This window comes from Watersipora subatra, chromosome 6 (genome assembly GCF_963576615.1).
Source record: "Watersipora subatra chromosome 6, tzWatSuba1.1, whole genome shotgun sequence".
NCBI lineage: Eukaryota > Metazoa > Bryozoa > Gymnolaemata > Cheilostomatida > Watersiporidae > Watersipora > Watersipora subatra.
The window spans coordinates 44254009-44271006 of record NC_088713.1 but is presented as its reverse complement, the minus strand read 5'-3'; the positions used below and the strand labels follow the sequence as shown (position 1 = coordinate 44271006).

The 16998-nt window shown below is 32.0% G+C and overlaps 1 protein-coding gene across 1 annotated transcript; it reads right to left on the bottom strand.

Annotated features, from left to right (window-relative positions):
- Positions 1-12108: 12108 nt before the first annotated feature.
- LOC137398291 (uro-adherence factor A-like) lies at positions 12109-15096 on the bottom strand. The gene has a single exon (XM_068084398.1). The coding sequence runs from the start codon at positions 15094-15096 to the stop codon at positions 12109-12111; it is 2988 nt and encodes a 995-aa protein (XP_067940499.1).
- Between the last annotated feature and the right edge of the window lie 1902 nt (positions 15097-16998).

Here is a 16998-nt window from a genome sequence, read left to right as displayed (position 1 = left end):
GTACAGCTTATGATGTAAAATGTTGAAAACATACTTTACCGAAGTATACCTCCAAAATTACCCAGGTTTTTCTCATCTTGGAACGGATTAAAATCTACATAATTTGATTTTAATGAGAAAAATTGTTTCGGATCTCGAAAAAATTGGTTAGCAACGCTAGAGCAACCTAACAAAAAACCTAACCTAACAGGTAACACATAGCAAACTTTTGAAACGGATTGTTCAAGAACTAAGGTTCGTTTACTAAAAGTACTGCACGTTACTAAAAGTTAAACGTCGCTGAAAGTTATGAACTTTTAAGTTTACAGTTGTTTGAAAACATTTACAGTTTTTTTATTTATTTCTAATTTAGTTGTCATGTGTAAAACATTTTCCTCATGATATGAAGTTTGAAAGGTACAGTAAAGATGTAAAGTTGTTAGGTTAAAGATGTAAAGTAAACAGGGCATTGCTGTTTATATTTTCTTTTTCCCACGATTTTTGCTGCAACTGTCTGTTGTATTTTGGCTGTTTCATTATTCATTTTTGCAATTTTCGGTATTGTAGTTTAACCTTTAATGCTTTGGTTGTTTTAAAAGCCAAATGTACAAAATGTTTACTTTTGATTTCTTTTTCCTTTGTCATAAATATAAAACAGTTTATTAAAATTAAACATGATCTATATATAACCATTTCTATTTATAGTATGCAGTATACAGTACAGCTTATGGTGTAAAATGTTGAAAAAAATACTTTACCGAATTATATCTCCAAATTTACCCAAGTTTTTCTCATCTTGAAGCGGATTAAAATCTACATAAGTTTTTTTAATGGGAAAGTTTGTTTCAGATCTTGAAAAACTCGGTTAGCAACGCTAAAACAGCTCTGCTAGAATAGGTTGAACTGTATGTTATTACAAGTTATGCGCCACTGAAAGTTATGAACTTTTAAATTTACAGTTTCATAACCTTTTCCTCATGATATGAAGTTTGAAAGTCAGTTGTTTGAAAAAGTGTAAAAACCTTTACAGTTGTTTGTATTTTTTTAATTTTTATTTATTTTGTTAATTTTTTAATTTAATTAAATAACAAATAATAAATTAGTTAATTTATTTAATTTTTATTAATTCATTTTAACAGCAATATAATATAGTAACAAGCGCTATTTCCTTTCCTCAACAGCCAAATGTTTTGTTTGTTAAATGCGTGTTTCAAAAATCTTCTATCAGTGCTCACTTTGTGTAGTAGCTTTTACATCTTTCTTTCTAAACCTAAGCAATTAGTAATTCGTAATTATTTTTCCATTTTACAACAATCATTTGTAAGATTAATGTAAGATTATCTGTAAGATTTATTGTTGGTATCAGTTATTCATCACACTCTTATATTTACATACATCTATATACTTTGAGAAATATATATATACAGGTAGATTTACATTTTCGTATTCCATTTATAAACTTTGTAAAACTTTTGAAGTTTATAATATAAGTTTTTAAAGTTTGTTACGTTATCGTTTTTATTGCAACTTGCATTTTTTAATTTTAATTCAAGTTTAATATCTGTTTGAAGTTAAACCATTGTTCATTGTCTTATCACTGTTACCTATTAGTACTTAATTAGTTTCCAACCTTTATTATTAATATTAATTTTTTATTCACCCATTTTTGAAAGACGTTGTTCTAATAAAATTTCAACCACAAAATACTACCATATTCTGTCATTTTTTTTTTATTAATCTGTTAAATACATGTATTCTCAGAAGTTACACATTGTCTAATACCTCCAAAGAAAAGAACCTGTTCTGCACAAAATCATTCCCTCATGATATAAAGTTTGAAAGTTGCAGCTGTTTGACAAAGTTTGAAAACCTTTACAGTTTTTTTTATTTTTTCTCCTATTTTATTTTAACTACAGAAAACACTTCTCTCATGGTATGTAGTTTAAAAGTTAGACTGGTAAATGTCGTTACATGTTAAGGACAAATCAATTTTCTGTCCAAAGACTTTTTTATTACCCAGGCAACGCCGGGTGGTACAGCTAGTAAATCCTATAAAAAGAGGAAGGCCATCTGCGGTGACCATCCCTAATTAAAAAACTGAAAGGAAATATTGACGTATTAACACAACTCCTTTTATTTATTTCTTTGCACACAAAAATTGCTGATAAATATGTAAAACAGTTACATCAAGCACTGCAATAAATACAATTTACACAATATAAGAACAAACGTAAAAATTACGCAGTCTTTGATAAACTTTGTGTAAGTAAATTAAATGATAATTGGCGAAAAGAGATTTTTGATAACCATTTTTCCCTTTCCGTTGAACGGAGGAGGCTATTATGAAACCTTAACAAATTATTTAGACAGATGTGATGATTAAAATACTACATAAGTCTAACTTCAACAGCTGTTTTAGTTTTAAATTAACATATTTATAGCTTTTTGTTTTTATATTTGGTAAATTTCTGCTTTACTTTTAATTTTTATATCCAACTTCTCCTCTTTTTTTTACAAAGACAACTGTCAAACATCTTTGTTGTTTTTATTTTGTTTCTTTGAATCTAATGTGAACACATTAGCTTTTCACCGTTAGCACTAGTTTTACAGGATGTACATTTTAAAGTTATAATAAGGCAAATATAACTGATTGATGTAATTTGAAAATTTTAGAACTGAATTATGTAAAGAACTTTTTAAACCAAAACAGTTCTTCAAAATTGCTGCTCATAAAAAACTGTAAACACTATAATTGAAACTTGCTTGAAAATTCCATTTATTTTTAAATTATGTATACTTGAAGGATCACAAAATTTCTAGTGTGCAGTTTATAAGTGGACATTGTTTGTAGTAGTAGTTATAATTAACTTGTGAAAAAAAAACTTTAGGTGCTGCAAAAAGCTTCTGCATCTATTATATAGGATCAGTGGATGGTTTATTTCTCTAATCTAACATGCGATGATAATTTCTTCCTATTTGACTTTATATAAGATTTTAGCTAAATTGAAAGCTGTGAAATCTTACAAGCGCTTTTTCTGATTATGAGATGACATAATAAACAGTTGAACACCAACAATGTAAATTGCTTTTGTTTTTAAAAAAGCTGGTAGAGGGAGTCAGAAAATAGAAAAACTGTCAATAGATGTTTTGCAGGTTACGAAAGCGAGTCTATTCAAAGTCATGCTAAAAGCTTCACCACGAGGTTTAGTTCTCGCTTTTTCTCTTTCTCCTTTTTTCTTACACTTTCTCACCCTCTCTTTCGCTCCCTCGTCCTTCCTCCTCCTTTCTCGCTCCTCCCCCTCTCCTCCTCTCCCTCTCTCTCTTTTCCTCTCTCTCTATCTCTCCCTTTCTCTCTCTTTTCTTCTCTCTCTCTCTTTCTCTCTCTATCTCTCCCGATTTTTTTCACTCTCTCTCACTCTCTCTTACTCGTTCACTCTCTCTTTCACTCTCTCAGTCTCTCTCTCTCACTCTCTCTCATTCTCTCTCTCACACGCTCTCGCACTCTCTCTCTCTCTCCCTATCTCACTCTCTCTTTCTCTCTCTCCTTCTCTCTTTCACTTTCTTTCTCCCCTTTTTTCTCTCTTTCTTTCTCGCTCTTTCTCTCCCCTTCTCTTTCTCCCTCTTTCTTTCTCTTTCTCTCTTTTTCTCTCTCTTTCTATCTCTTTCTCTCTTTTCCCTCTCTTTCTCTCTCTTTCTCTCATTTTCTCTCTCTTTCTATCTCTTTCTCTCTTTTCCCTCTCTTTCTCTCTCTTTCTTTCCCTCTTTTTCTCTCTCTTTCTCTCTTTTCTCTCTCTTTCTATCTCTTTCTCTCTTTTCCCTCTCTTTCTCTCTCTCTCTTTCTCTCCTTTTCTCTCTCTTTCTATCTCTTTCTCTCTTTTCCCTCTCTTTCTCTCTCTTTCTCTCTTTTTCTCTCTCTTTCTATCTCTTTCTCTCTTTTCCCTCTCTTTCTCTCTCTTTCTCTCTTTCTCTCTCTTCCACTCTTTTTCACTCTCTTTCACTTTCTTTCTTTTGTTTAGACTTCCCATTTCATAAGAAGAAAAAGTTAACACAAAAGAGAGAGAGTGAGAGACTTTTCATTGAGTATTTGGTCTCAGAAGCATTATAAACGCTAGGTGTTGGATTTTATGTACTGTTGATTTTGCACATCTCACGTCTTTGCTATTTGTTCATGCTTTCACATGCATTAAATCCTGTATCAAAAGGTGTTTCTATGGCCTTTCCATGTCAAAAATTGGAATGGATAAAAAAGCCTAGAATTATTTTGCATTAACTTTAAAATTTGAAAAACATTTACCAGATTAGTTACAAATAGCATAAAATGTTCAGAATTTTTACAGCAAAATGCAATATAAAATTAATTGTTAATCAAGCTAGATAAAATTAAAAATGATGAAATTAGTTAGTGATAATGAGAAGAGCTTTGCCTTTCGCTATCATGAAAAAATCAGGAAAACAGCCATCACTCATCTAAGTTTGCAACTTTTTTGGATATCTGTAAGAGAAAATCATGCAACTTTGAAACACTAACTTTTTTAGTGATTTTTAGAGTGAGGGTGACTTCCTGACTGTGACTTTTTCACTGTCGTAACTGAAAGGGGACTTCATAAGCTGGTATTGCTATTCTTACTCCTAAAGCATAGTGCAGGTATTGTGTGCTAGGCACTGGGGTTCAGCCAAATATTTTTGTCATTGTTTGACTGAATACATAAAAAGTATAAATAGCAACTCAAATCAGCTTGTTTTGGCTTTGAGCAAATTGAGGTAGAAAAATGCTTGAAATGTTTTCCAATGTGAAAAATGGCGCATAATGCTTTTTACTGTTTTCATGTTCCAACACCAATCTGCACCGTGAACTCAGTTAAGCTAAACTTGCAAAAGGCTTTGATCAAAGGTGCTGTCTATAATAAAAAATTACTAAATGATGCATAACATCACATTATCAAGATTACATGTGTTGCCTGTATCAACTAATTTTACCATTATTTTACCATAATCCTATCTTTGGTTTATACACAGAGTCAAAGTTCAGCAGACGAAAACTACACCAACAAAACCATACTTAAATTTTACAAACGCAATATTCGTTCTTATAAACTTTGTTTGTATAAATTGCATTTTCATTTTGTACAATGCAGTGTAATTTGTACATGCATTACATTGTACAGTATATGTGTACAATAATTATTGCATACATGTAATACCTGTACAATACATTATTGGATATGCAAAAGTATGTGTATATTGTAAATGTATATACATTGTATAATGTGTGTACACTTATTTGAAAATTTCCTTGAACTTTTTATTAGCTAATTTAAGTACTGTAAGCACTACATGTAACAAACTTTAAATTATATTACAATCTTAGTGAATCTGTTACAAGCTTCTAGTCTAATCAGAATTTTTAGTGTTATTACAATTGTCTAACTAAAATCGGACTAAATTTCAAATATCAAAATTTCGTCTTTAAAAGCAATCTCAGTTTTTATGTGTTGTTGCTCGTAGAAGTTTCAAGACAGATTCTTTGATTTACTACAGACTAATTATATAATAATATAATATATATTCTAATAATAAGCAGATAATTATTATTCTGACAGTTGTAATAGCGCTACTGTGTGCAAAGAAATAAGTTGTAACTCAAGAAAAGTTTTTGATGTATTTATTTCAAAGGCATGGAACTGTTGAACTGGACACATTTAAAAAGTAATCATAACATGAAATATTTTGTGTTTGCTGCGAACTCGTTCAAAACAGTTTGAATTTAAGAACTGTACACACTATATCGCATTATGTCAACATGAATCCTACAATACATTGGGAATTGTCGGTGGTAACAATGTACACACCATTACAAACGCATATGGGTTTGCTTCAGCAAATAGTATGCAACATATCGTCTTCATTATACAATGAGCTCAGAGAGACACGGAAATGCTAGGCTCACAGCGACTGTCATGAAAGCAAGTATACATCAAGCAATCTGCAAAATGTCAATCATTATTTTCATAATAGTACACACAGTGCAAAGCCACTTAACAAAGTATCAACAAATTCTGACAGCTGCAATGCTTTAGACATATGCGTGCTACCTCGATGATGTCTTCGGTTTACATTGCTCATAGTCAATGAGTAATTTTCACGAAAAAAATGCTGACCTACATTGATATAGTGTGAATCAGGCTTTAGTGCTACATGTTAAGTCTCTCAAAGAAGCATGTGTACCTCATCTCGGCTTTGGCAATCAATAAGCATCCAGTGTCACCATAGAAAATCAGTATAATAATAATGAATAATAATGGCATGTTTCTGTCATGTAGTGACAACGCTTGGTAGGGTTCTCATGTTCTAGTATAGAAACACACCACCAGGACTAGTTTTTTATAAGCTCCCTTGGGTGGTCCTAATACTAATCAAGGGCTTCTTCTGGAACTGTCAGATTAACCCAAAGAGACACCTTTTTGCAACACGCCCAGTCTGACAGTGCCAGGTAGCCATTTCACTTGCCCAATGTGCGAAGGACAGAGGTGGATCTTTAGCGTGCCGAGGTTGTCAATGTGGTACACAGGGCCTCCAAGTTATGGTCTAGATTCAGCAAGACCCAGCAATTTAGGGTTGAATGCTTGCTGAGAGCTTTTTGTCAGACTGGCATTAAGTAGGACTCGAACCACCAACCCCATGGTTGACAATCAAGGACGCTACCACTAGGCCAACCTGACACCCAAGCATCATTCTCAATGTTATAGTAGACTAGATGAATTTCTAGTTTTACATGAGTAATCAAAAAGTTTTTGCACTGCAAATTAATTTTTAGTTTATACAACATTTCCCATTCTAACTTTTAAATAAAGGTTTTTTTCTCTGTACTGGATTTGTCTCTGTTTACTGGGGTTATTTTTGTGTAATATGTACTGTACTCACTGCGGGGCCCACAAAAACTCTATGCTGATTGCAACAGCCTCATTGGCCATGTGGGTTTAAGCAATTTTCTTGACGTTTGGGCACACATTTCTCTTCTGGTATAGCTTCACGCATAATGTTATCTCAACTGTTAAGCATGAAGCCATGAAAGATTGGCAGGTGTAATATGTAAGTGAATAATTTAATCTATAGTATAGCCAGTTGGACAGTGTAGTCTAGTGAATAGTATACCCATCTGCAGAACTAGTAGTTAAGGGTTCAAACTAGGTGCTCAGCAAATTTTTTGTTTCTGAAATTTTATTGCTGTAACTGAACATCGAGACATACATTGAAAATTATATGTAGTAGATTTAAGTGTTCTCAATCTTAAGGAAAACAAATATAAATAGCTTCCAAATTTGTTTTGCATGCTGCACCAACAGCCCCATACTTTTTAAGTAAAGGTAAATAATAAAACAATCATTGAATAAGAAAGAGGCGAACATACATTTTAGGAAATATAGCTGACAGTTTTTACCCAGTGCCATGAAAATTTATAATGTTTGCTTCTGAGTTATAAGTCACATAAGGTTGTCAGTCTACTTCGTTTGGTGTAGCAGCTAAATTAAGGCAAAGCTAAGATAGTGCTCTAATTAGACGTTAGATTTTAGATTTAGATTTTCAAACTAAACATCTAATGGAAGTTTTATAAAATAATTCTAAGTTATCATAACTCTATAGAAATAACATAATAGACAAACTATTGATGAATTTTTATTTTTGCAACATTTTTTAGTATATTTCCTAGTTTTCTTTCTCTAGTTTTTGTTCTGTTTCATTACTTCAGTTCTCAAACACTTTTGAGGTTATGAACAACTTCAGCTTAACTGTTCATATTTAGAAATATTTTCAATTTCCACATAATTTCATTTTTAGCCTAACTAATTGATTATATTTCTATCTTTAGGTATTTAACTATAACTGCTAATTTTGCTGCTTTTAGATTTGCATCATTGACAAAATCCCACTTTAACCCTTAATTTTGCAACACAAATTTATTAGCTTATAAAACAGCAAATAAAATATTTAGATATAGCATTTTCAAAAAGCAGTTGTTAGCAAAATTACTTTTTGGAGCAATAGTTCAGCAGGCTGTTTGTGTAGATAACCCCTTCATAGTTCATCAGCAGATGGCTTCATGGTCAAACATATACATATAATACATATAAGTTGATAATAGCTGAGGTTTTTTGCTAGAGTTTGCTTAAATAAAGTTTTACAACTTTTGAGCTCTTTATTAGGTTTCAGGGTCAGCAATGACCTTCAATCTGCAATAATGTCCAAATACAAGCTCCAACGTGGAAATAGCCTTCAATTTTCTGATCAAATGCATGTCATTACCTAAAGTGCTAAATTACGTCAAGTTGATTGAGACAAAAGATTTAGGTAACGCAATGTAGAGTTGTACTGCAGTTTTAGAGTTTTTTTGTGATTTCTTGTCTAAATTTCTGGCAGGTGAAAGTGTTTCAAGCTGATTAAAAAAACACTTGTACTCTAAAAGATCAAAAATTTTTTATCAGCAATAACCTCTAATCAGCATTCGTCTCTAATCAGCAATGGCATCTAAGCATCTCCCATTATCTAGTTGTAGTGATCTAATAGCGCATCAAATTTTTAAGGTCGACAACATAAATTTAAAAAATGTTTTTGTTTTTGTAACTGCTTTAAGAGAAAATAAACTAGACAAAAACACACACAAAAATAACTTATTTTCAAAACTTAAAGAAAAGTTTAAATTATTGCAACTTGGTGTTTCTTTTGGTGCATTTAGTCTTTACTTAGCTGTGGTGTTACGTTAAATGAACTCCCGCTTTTTTATCTGCATGCTAATAAGATATTCACACTAAACTGCTCTTCATCTTTTCCTTTCTAGTAATCTTATTTATGTTATAATAATATGAACTAAACTCATTAACCTTTAATTTTGTCTTTTTCAGTTAGTTTTTAAGTGTTCATGTGCATGTAAACAAATGTTTGTGTACCATACAAAATATGCTGGTAAGTATTATGTATTTTTACCTATTATTTGCTAACGTTTTTGGTATTTCTTTTTCCACGTACATTTTATGTGTCATAAATCTATTTTATGTTATTTCATTATGGTAGATATTAACCTATCGTTTGATACCGTGTATGTATAACAATAATGTCATAGCTAGCGGAGATGAGGAATATCTGTAAATTCAATGATTTTGAGAAATACATTTTCTTTTTTCTACTTGGTTTCGTTAAGCATATTTTTGTTATTTATTAACATACTGGCGTAACTCCAAGTGTGCTGTTATGTGGAGTTTTTTGTATATAATCACCGTGTTGAATTACTCATTGAATGTACACTCTTTGCTTTTAGGCTGAGCAGCGTTCTGTCATAACGAGAAATATATAGAGTCATAACTCGACATATGAGTTTGGAAGCATGGGACTGAGATCGCATGTCGATTTACTTGCATCTCAAGGCAATATTTTTTATATGAAATAACTAAGTAAAATTAATCTGTTACAACGTTATGAAAAACTACCTTAATAGAATATTACGGTTGAAAAACTGTTTTTGTTTGTTATTATTCAGAACATACACTAACAAAGTAACGAACATTCATTTAGTTGCTGTTATCTGCTATAAAATGTAACATCACTATGTACACTATTGAACAAAGTGATTACCTTCAAGACAGACTTGGTTGATAACGGCAGTCTAAAAGAGACTTAGGAGCAACGCATCTGGTAGACTACAACTTTGTGGCATTGCGCAATTAGACCTTAAAAGTTAATTTCAATGAGTTTAGCTGACCAAACACACACTTCAAGTTAAATTTTAGTATTATACTAAACTTACTTAAACTGTAGTTTGTTGGCATGTTTTAGTATCTGTTTCTGGCTATGCGCTTTTGCCTTGCATTCACCATAATTTTAGCCAACCTTTTGCAACTTTTTGAACTGATTCGAGAAGAAATACCAAGCCATGCTGTTCTCAAATGTTGCCTCTTGCATACTTGGATATACAGTGTAGTGGCCATCCAGAACTGTCTCGTACGCTTGTATCTCAAATATTACTCGTATCTCAAAGAAAGACTTGCTAGAAATTTAGTTTGTATTTCTAATTTCTTGTATGTTGGGACACTTTTATGTTGGGACACTTGTATGTTGGGACACTCGTTTGTTGGGACATTCGTATGTTGGGACACTTGTATGTTGGGACACTTGTATGTTGGGACACTTGTATGTAGAGTTGTGAATTTATTGATTTTCATTTTAAACCAAGTAAATGTTGTTCAAAAAAGGCTAAAATAAACCACTTTTACTTTTTATATTTTATGCCAACTCAAAGCACTATAGGTTAACATGAAGAAGCTGAGCCATCAGAATCTAATTTATTCTAGATGTAATTCAATCGATTTCAAAAAGTAAAATTTAGTCCCATACTTGCTTCAACAAAGTTATCATGTTTATATTTTTTATTATTCGGTTTATAATATGTCTAAGCAGATTTTTATTAAATACTTGAATGTTTTTACCAACTGTTGACAGCTGTTAGACCTTCTATGAAATTGTTTGAGCCCAAACTGCATTGGACGTTTTTCTATGGATTTCTTCACACAAAAGATTAAAGGCAAAGAGACACCTGTGCATCAATAAAGCATAAGAGGTTTCCTGAACTGTTACGTAACAAAAAAAAATTAAATGTTCATACTGACATCTGGCTGTTTCTTTTATAGTTATAAATTATTCAACAGATTAGCCTTATTCTAGCCTAATTTTTCTAAACTCTTAAAGGAGACTTGAGAGCATGATTGCTTCACTTAGACTGAACTACTGTTGAGTCAGATCAAGCAGTTTGAACCTCCTACCAGTGTTGCAGGTAATCCGGTATAGGTCGTGTTCACGGTGCCTAAACCGTCAATGATCACACAAATGGGAAGGGATAAAATGGTCACCCTTAAAAAACTAAAAACAACATCTCTAAAAGCACTGAGCTATAATAGAGATGCTCTATGGCAGCATTTAAAGAGTAAGAATAAATAAACCAATCATTATACCAAGGATATCAACCGCTCTACCGATCAGTGCAAAAGGATGAAAATGCTTGCATGTATCAACCAGTTCTTGCCGGATGAATAATATATACTTCCTGTCGAGGTAGTGAATCTGATTCAGCACAAGCCAGAAATCCCTTCAAAATTTGCATACAGCTTTGTGGAGTAAATGACAAATGTAACAATCTCTGTTACAATCTCCACAATCATAAATATTCTCAGTCAGTTTGCTTGACTGCAATAGATATTTTCAATCGTTTAGAGTATTTTCTTTATCAGTTTGAAACACTTCATTTTACCTGTAGGAAAGCCAGAAATTACTGGCTGAAATCACACAAAAACTTTACAACTGCATTACAACCATACATTGTACTCCCTAATTTTTTTGTCTCACTAAACTTGACCTAATTTAGCACTTTATGTAACGACATGCTTTTGGTCAGACAAATGGAGGCTAGTTGTAAGTTTGAGCTTGTGAGTGATCATCTTGCTTCACAGCTACATTGGTGTTTACCGGAGTGTAGACAGGCTAAAAACTTATCATAAGAATTAAACTAGTGAGGTATGGTTCTTTTTAACCTTTTTCTCATATTATACTCTATGATTTTTCATGTAATACCTAAAAACAGATTGACGATGATATAGTGAGGCGCTCTTTGTTCTTTCTGCAATTTTTTTTAAACTCGCACCAGTTCTTTTAAATTCACGCCGAGCTTATATTTTAGTTTCCAGCTCTTTCTTTTCTTTTATTCATTTATTATTTAGAGTATTACACCATTCTTCCCTAGCTAAAGCAACATTATTATCAACGAAATTTGAATCTCACCTTTCAGACTTCTTTTAAGTAGGAATCTGCTAGTTTCTTTTGGTTGTCCTTGAAAAATTTATTCGTCTCTAATAAAATTTTATTTTTGTAGAATAATTGTTTTAACCAATTCTTATTTGAACAAAACTAAATTTCCTTATTAATGTTGCTATTAGAAACATCGTAATTTCAAAGTTTTTGTATTGGCATTCCTATTTTTGGGTTTTATTTATGCAGGGCGACATTTGTTTATTTTCTTAAAACATTGGTACATATAAGACTTCAACAAACCGAAACAATATTTTGTAACTGAAGTGATTACTTGTTTTGTTAGTCTTCTGGCAGCGGCTCTAAGACTGGATCATCATATTTATCGCTCAAATAACTTTCAGCTGACTCGAACGTGTCAGGATCTGACATTGGATCATTCCCTTGTTTATTGGATGGCGTGAGTTTAGATTTATCTACTACATTCTCTGATTTTTGCTCCAAATTCCTGTTGCTTGGCTCTTTGAAAGTCATGTCAATGCCTGCCACGTTTTCTTGTTTTGTTACAGAATCTTTTACTTCTAGTAGGTGATCTGTATTTCCAATGGATCCAGATTGATGTGTAATTGAAGGTTTCTTATTTTCTGGTTTTGTCTCTAGACTGGAACTCTTTTTTGCATTATTAGTTTCACTTTGTGATCGTACTGCTGCGTCATGGCTATCAGCCTTTTTAGAAGTTATGCTTTTTGCTCTCATTCCATCTGATCCTGAGCTCGAAACCACTTTGTTCGCTGTGTCATTAGATTGAACCTTACTCAACTTTGGTTGTGATGAAATTTTACGATCAACAGACTTAGTTTCTTGAGCAGTGTTTTTGTTCGTAGAAACAACTGGCTGGAACTGGCTCGCGTTGGACCATTCACTGTGCTTGTAGGTAGGTTTTGGTTCTTCCACTGTATCCTCTTCTGACATTTTTGAACTAGAGTGATTCAGTGGCTTACTATGTTTTTTTGTTCCTGGTACCTGTTGCTCTCGTGACTTTCTCGCGGATTGCTGGTGAGGTATTGAGCCACTTTTTGTTCTTTCCGTCGAGTCTTTTGACTTTGTGCCAGTTTTTGGAATTTCTGCAGAGCTCGCTCTATTGGTTCCCAATTCTCTGTGTTCATTTACTTCTTTATCATATGGCATATCAGATTTTTTGTCTTTAGCTAAAGTGACATTGTCATCAGCAGAATGTTGATCCTCTTTTTCAGGCTTTTGTGAAGTTGAAGATTTGCTAGTTTTCTTTGGATTTTCTACAGAATTTTCTTTACTGTTTGCCAATAATTTAGAGGAGGGTGTTTTTATTTGTGTTAAAGATGGAATAATTAGAGATGATCGCCTTTCTAGGTGTTTATTTACAGAATCCCTCTTATTCTGATTTACCAACTTTTCTTGACTTTTAGAATTGTTTTGTTCTTTGTATGTAACTTGCTTTACATTATTATGACTTATGTTCTCTATACTAGATCTTTTGTAAGTTGATTCGGACTTTATTATTCCTTCCTTATATGCGTTAACCACTGCATCATCTGACAGATTACGCTGAGCAAGCTGTTCTGCACTTTTGTAGTTGACGCCGGAGTCTTGACTCCCTGACTTTACTTTGTTTGAGGATTGATAAGAATGCACTTTTTGATCTGTTAAGCTTGAATCCTTATTTAGATGGTCATTCTGTTTCTCTATTGTTGGTTGATGTGTGCTAGAATTCTGGTCAATCTCATTTTTCTTTTCTGTTACCGAGTGATCGTCTGGAGTAACATCATTACGCTGGCTGCTATCAGCAATAGATGGATTGTGTAAAGCCATAGCTTCTTTGTAAGTCAGACTTAAATCTTTTTCATTATTTGAATTTTCTGCATCTTTTGCCCTAACAGGTGCTTCTGAATTTAGAGTTCCAATTTTTTGTATATCTGCTGCAGGTTCTTGATCAGTAAGATTTTTTGGTGATTCTTGAGATGTCAGGCTAGTTCCAACTTGTAGACCCATTGCTTCCTCATAGTTGAGACCTTTGGAGCCACTGTTTGAAGAATGGACAGTATTTCCTTTACTAGTAGTGGGTGAGCCATGTTTTTGCTTTTTTGAATTTGCTTTAGCAGGAAGACTCTTTTGGCAATTTGGATATTTTGCTTGTTTATTTAGCATGGTTTGAGGTTTTTTTGTTAAGGTTCTTGGTTTAGAGATTTTATCACTTAAGATAAAATCACGGCTGTCTTCAAGTGATTCTACATCATTCCTTTTTTCTTTACAGCTTTGGTTCTTTTTAGCCTCTTCATGCTGTTTACTGCTTGTGTATCTGGTTCTGGTAGAGGCGTGTTTTGGGTCTACTGATCTGTATGCCAGGTCTAAAATGGTTGCAGCTTCTTGCTGTGCTTTAGTATATTTCAAATGAAGATCTTTGTTAGTTTTCTCACACTTTTTCCTTTCATACGTTTGTGTAAGCATTGATGCTTCACTCAAATTGTCAGAGTCTTTTACCCTGATTCCATCATTTTTTCTTGAGCTGTTTCTATTTATCCAAAGGTCTGTTACTGAATCAGCTGATGAATTAGCATTTGTTTGCTGATCCAAACAGTAAAAGCTTTGGTTGAAACTTTTTGGTTTCTGTTGCGTTTTATTTAAAGCAGGACTTTGTACGCGGTTTACTGTTTGATGACCAAAGTTTGACAAAGAATTCGTAGCACTGTTTGATGATTTTGCACTAATGCTCAAACTTTCACTGCTACTAAGGGGAAAATTCTTTGAGCAATAGCTAGAATTGTTAGCTATGTACTCCTTTGTTAGATAACCACCTTTTTGTTGTTTCTGAGGTTCAGCTAAACTGTCTTTTAGACATTTTCTAGCCCATTTCCAGTTTTTTACCGCTTTGTCATGATTTAACTCTGAACTGTGTGTAGAAAAGTTTTCTGCATTTGAATCAAACTTATTGAGACGTTGAGAATAGCAAGTTTTGTATTTAACCTCACAACTTGGTAGTTCTCCATTTATAGCCTTTGTAAACTCAGTGCTCTTACGGAATGGTTTTGAAGCAGTCAGAATGTTTGGATTACTTGGAACATTTCCTGGATGATGAATACTTGTTGAATAATTTTTCATGTGCATACCTCTCCAATGTTGTCCTTTAATGTGAGTATTTAGCGGTCCATGTTTTGGAGTGGATGACATCCCCTCAACATTTTTAATGCCGAACTTGAGATTTGTTGGCCTGTTTTGTATACAATTGTCAGGGATTCTAGCACCATTCTTTTCTATCTTTTTCTGCCAGCTCTCCGACAGCTGATCTGAAGACATTCGTAATGTCTCCTTTTCTACAACAAATTAGGAACTGAAAATAAAAGACAATTTCTATTGATGCTAAAAAATGTTATTAGCTAGCAATCAATTTAAATAAATTCGTTTCATAACATCAAATAAGCTGACAAGTTTGAATGAAAAATTAATTGTCAATGTTGCTTGCTTTAAGATCTGGCTCATAAAACTTAATAAAAAAAATTTATAGAATTTTTTTGCTATCATCTTAAATATTCTTTTTAATATTTCAACAGTGGTCAAAGTTTGAAAGTTTGAAATTTGCAAAGTTTAAAAACAGCTTACTAGCCAACCTTCAATTGCAAAGGCTGTTTATTTTATCATTATTTATTTTACAAATTTATTCAATGATACCAACTAATCTGAAAGAGGTAAATCATAGCTAGCTTGTAACAAGATATTATTTTAACATATTAGTAATAGAGTTAGTTTTAAGATTTAGTTTTAGAAATTAATTTAGAAATTCAATTTGTTGCTGCTTTTTTATGATTTTTGTTTACATGTATAATGCTTGACCGATATCATCATACAATATAAATATAGAAAATATAAATATATATTTATATTAAATATAATATAAATATATATTTAATATATATTTAATATATTTATATTTAATTTATATTTAATATATTTAATATAATATAATATATTATGTTAAATATATTTATATATTATATATTATATAAATATATAAATATATATATACAATATAAATATAGACATGTTGAAACAAATTCATTTCTTAAACTAATAGCTATTGTTATTCGTAAGGCAAAAATGCTTATTTTATAGAATATGTTTCTGTTATTGATATTTAAACTATAAATGTGTAAATATTTGATACTATCAAAAACGGCAAGTTTTTGGTTACAATAAACTATCATGACAAAACTAAACATAACTTGAGGTAAAGAAAAAATAAAAAAAATTTAAAACCTAATCAAGGAAATTTTGAATAAGGTATTACAATTTTATACAAAACTAATCCTTCCAGCGAACAACACTGAAAATATTGGCTACATAAACTGCTAAGTTTTACTATATTTCTGAATTCATTTTCCATGATATATATAATACTTTAAGCATAAATACACCTGAGAAAATAGACACAAAAACTGATACACCAATTTACAAGACTAGAAAATTTAGCTAATAATTTGGCACACACAAATTTGTGAAGATCAAATTAGTTTATTGAGGTTTTGGATATTATCTGAAACGTGGTACTAAAGCTAAAATAGTAAGTAAAAGAAATGAAACAAGCTAAGCTTTTTATACTGCTGTTTATCCGGAATGTCAGCGATTAACACGATAAACCTTTATGAGATAAAATAATCAAGTAGTTGACAGACAAAAGCATTATTGAATGGCTGAAGAAATTGAGAGTGTGAGCTTAGTTGATTGCATGTTTCTTTTGTTAGGAGCAGCTTTCTATGCGAAAAGGTAAACATGCTCATAACAGGTTTACATGAGAGAAAATGAGACAATTAAAACTCATAAAAAATACTTTATAACAAAATAAAAGAGAACAAAATATGTTATATTTTTTTCAGTAGATTCGTAGCAAAAACCTTTCATACTTGCCTTAAATAAAAATGATTTATCAAAAAAAGTAATGCACAGACATAAATCAATTCAAATACCTGTAAACCTGCCCATAACAGGCTTACAGTAGTACACAGAGTACTGCTTAATATGCTGAAGCACTAATTCTGTATTTGAATTGATTTATGTCTGTGCACAGTTTTTTTTTGATAAATCAATTTTATTTAAGGCAAGTATGAAAGGTTTTTGCTACGGATCTATTCGAAAAAAACATATTTTTTTCTCTTTTATTTTGTTATAAAGTATTTTTCTAAATTTTAATTGTCTCATTTTCTC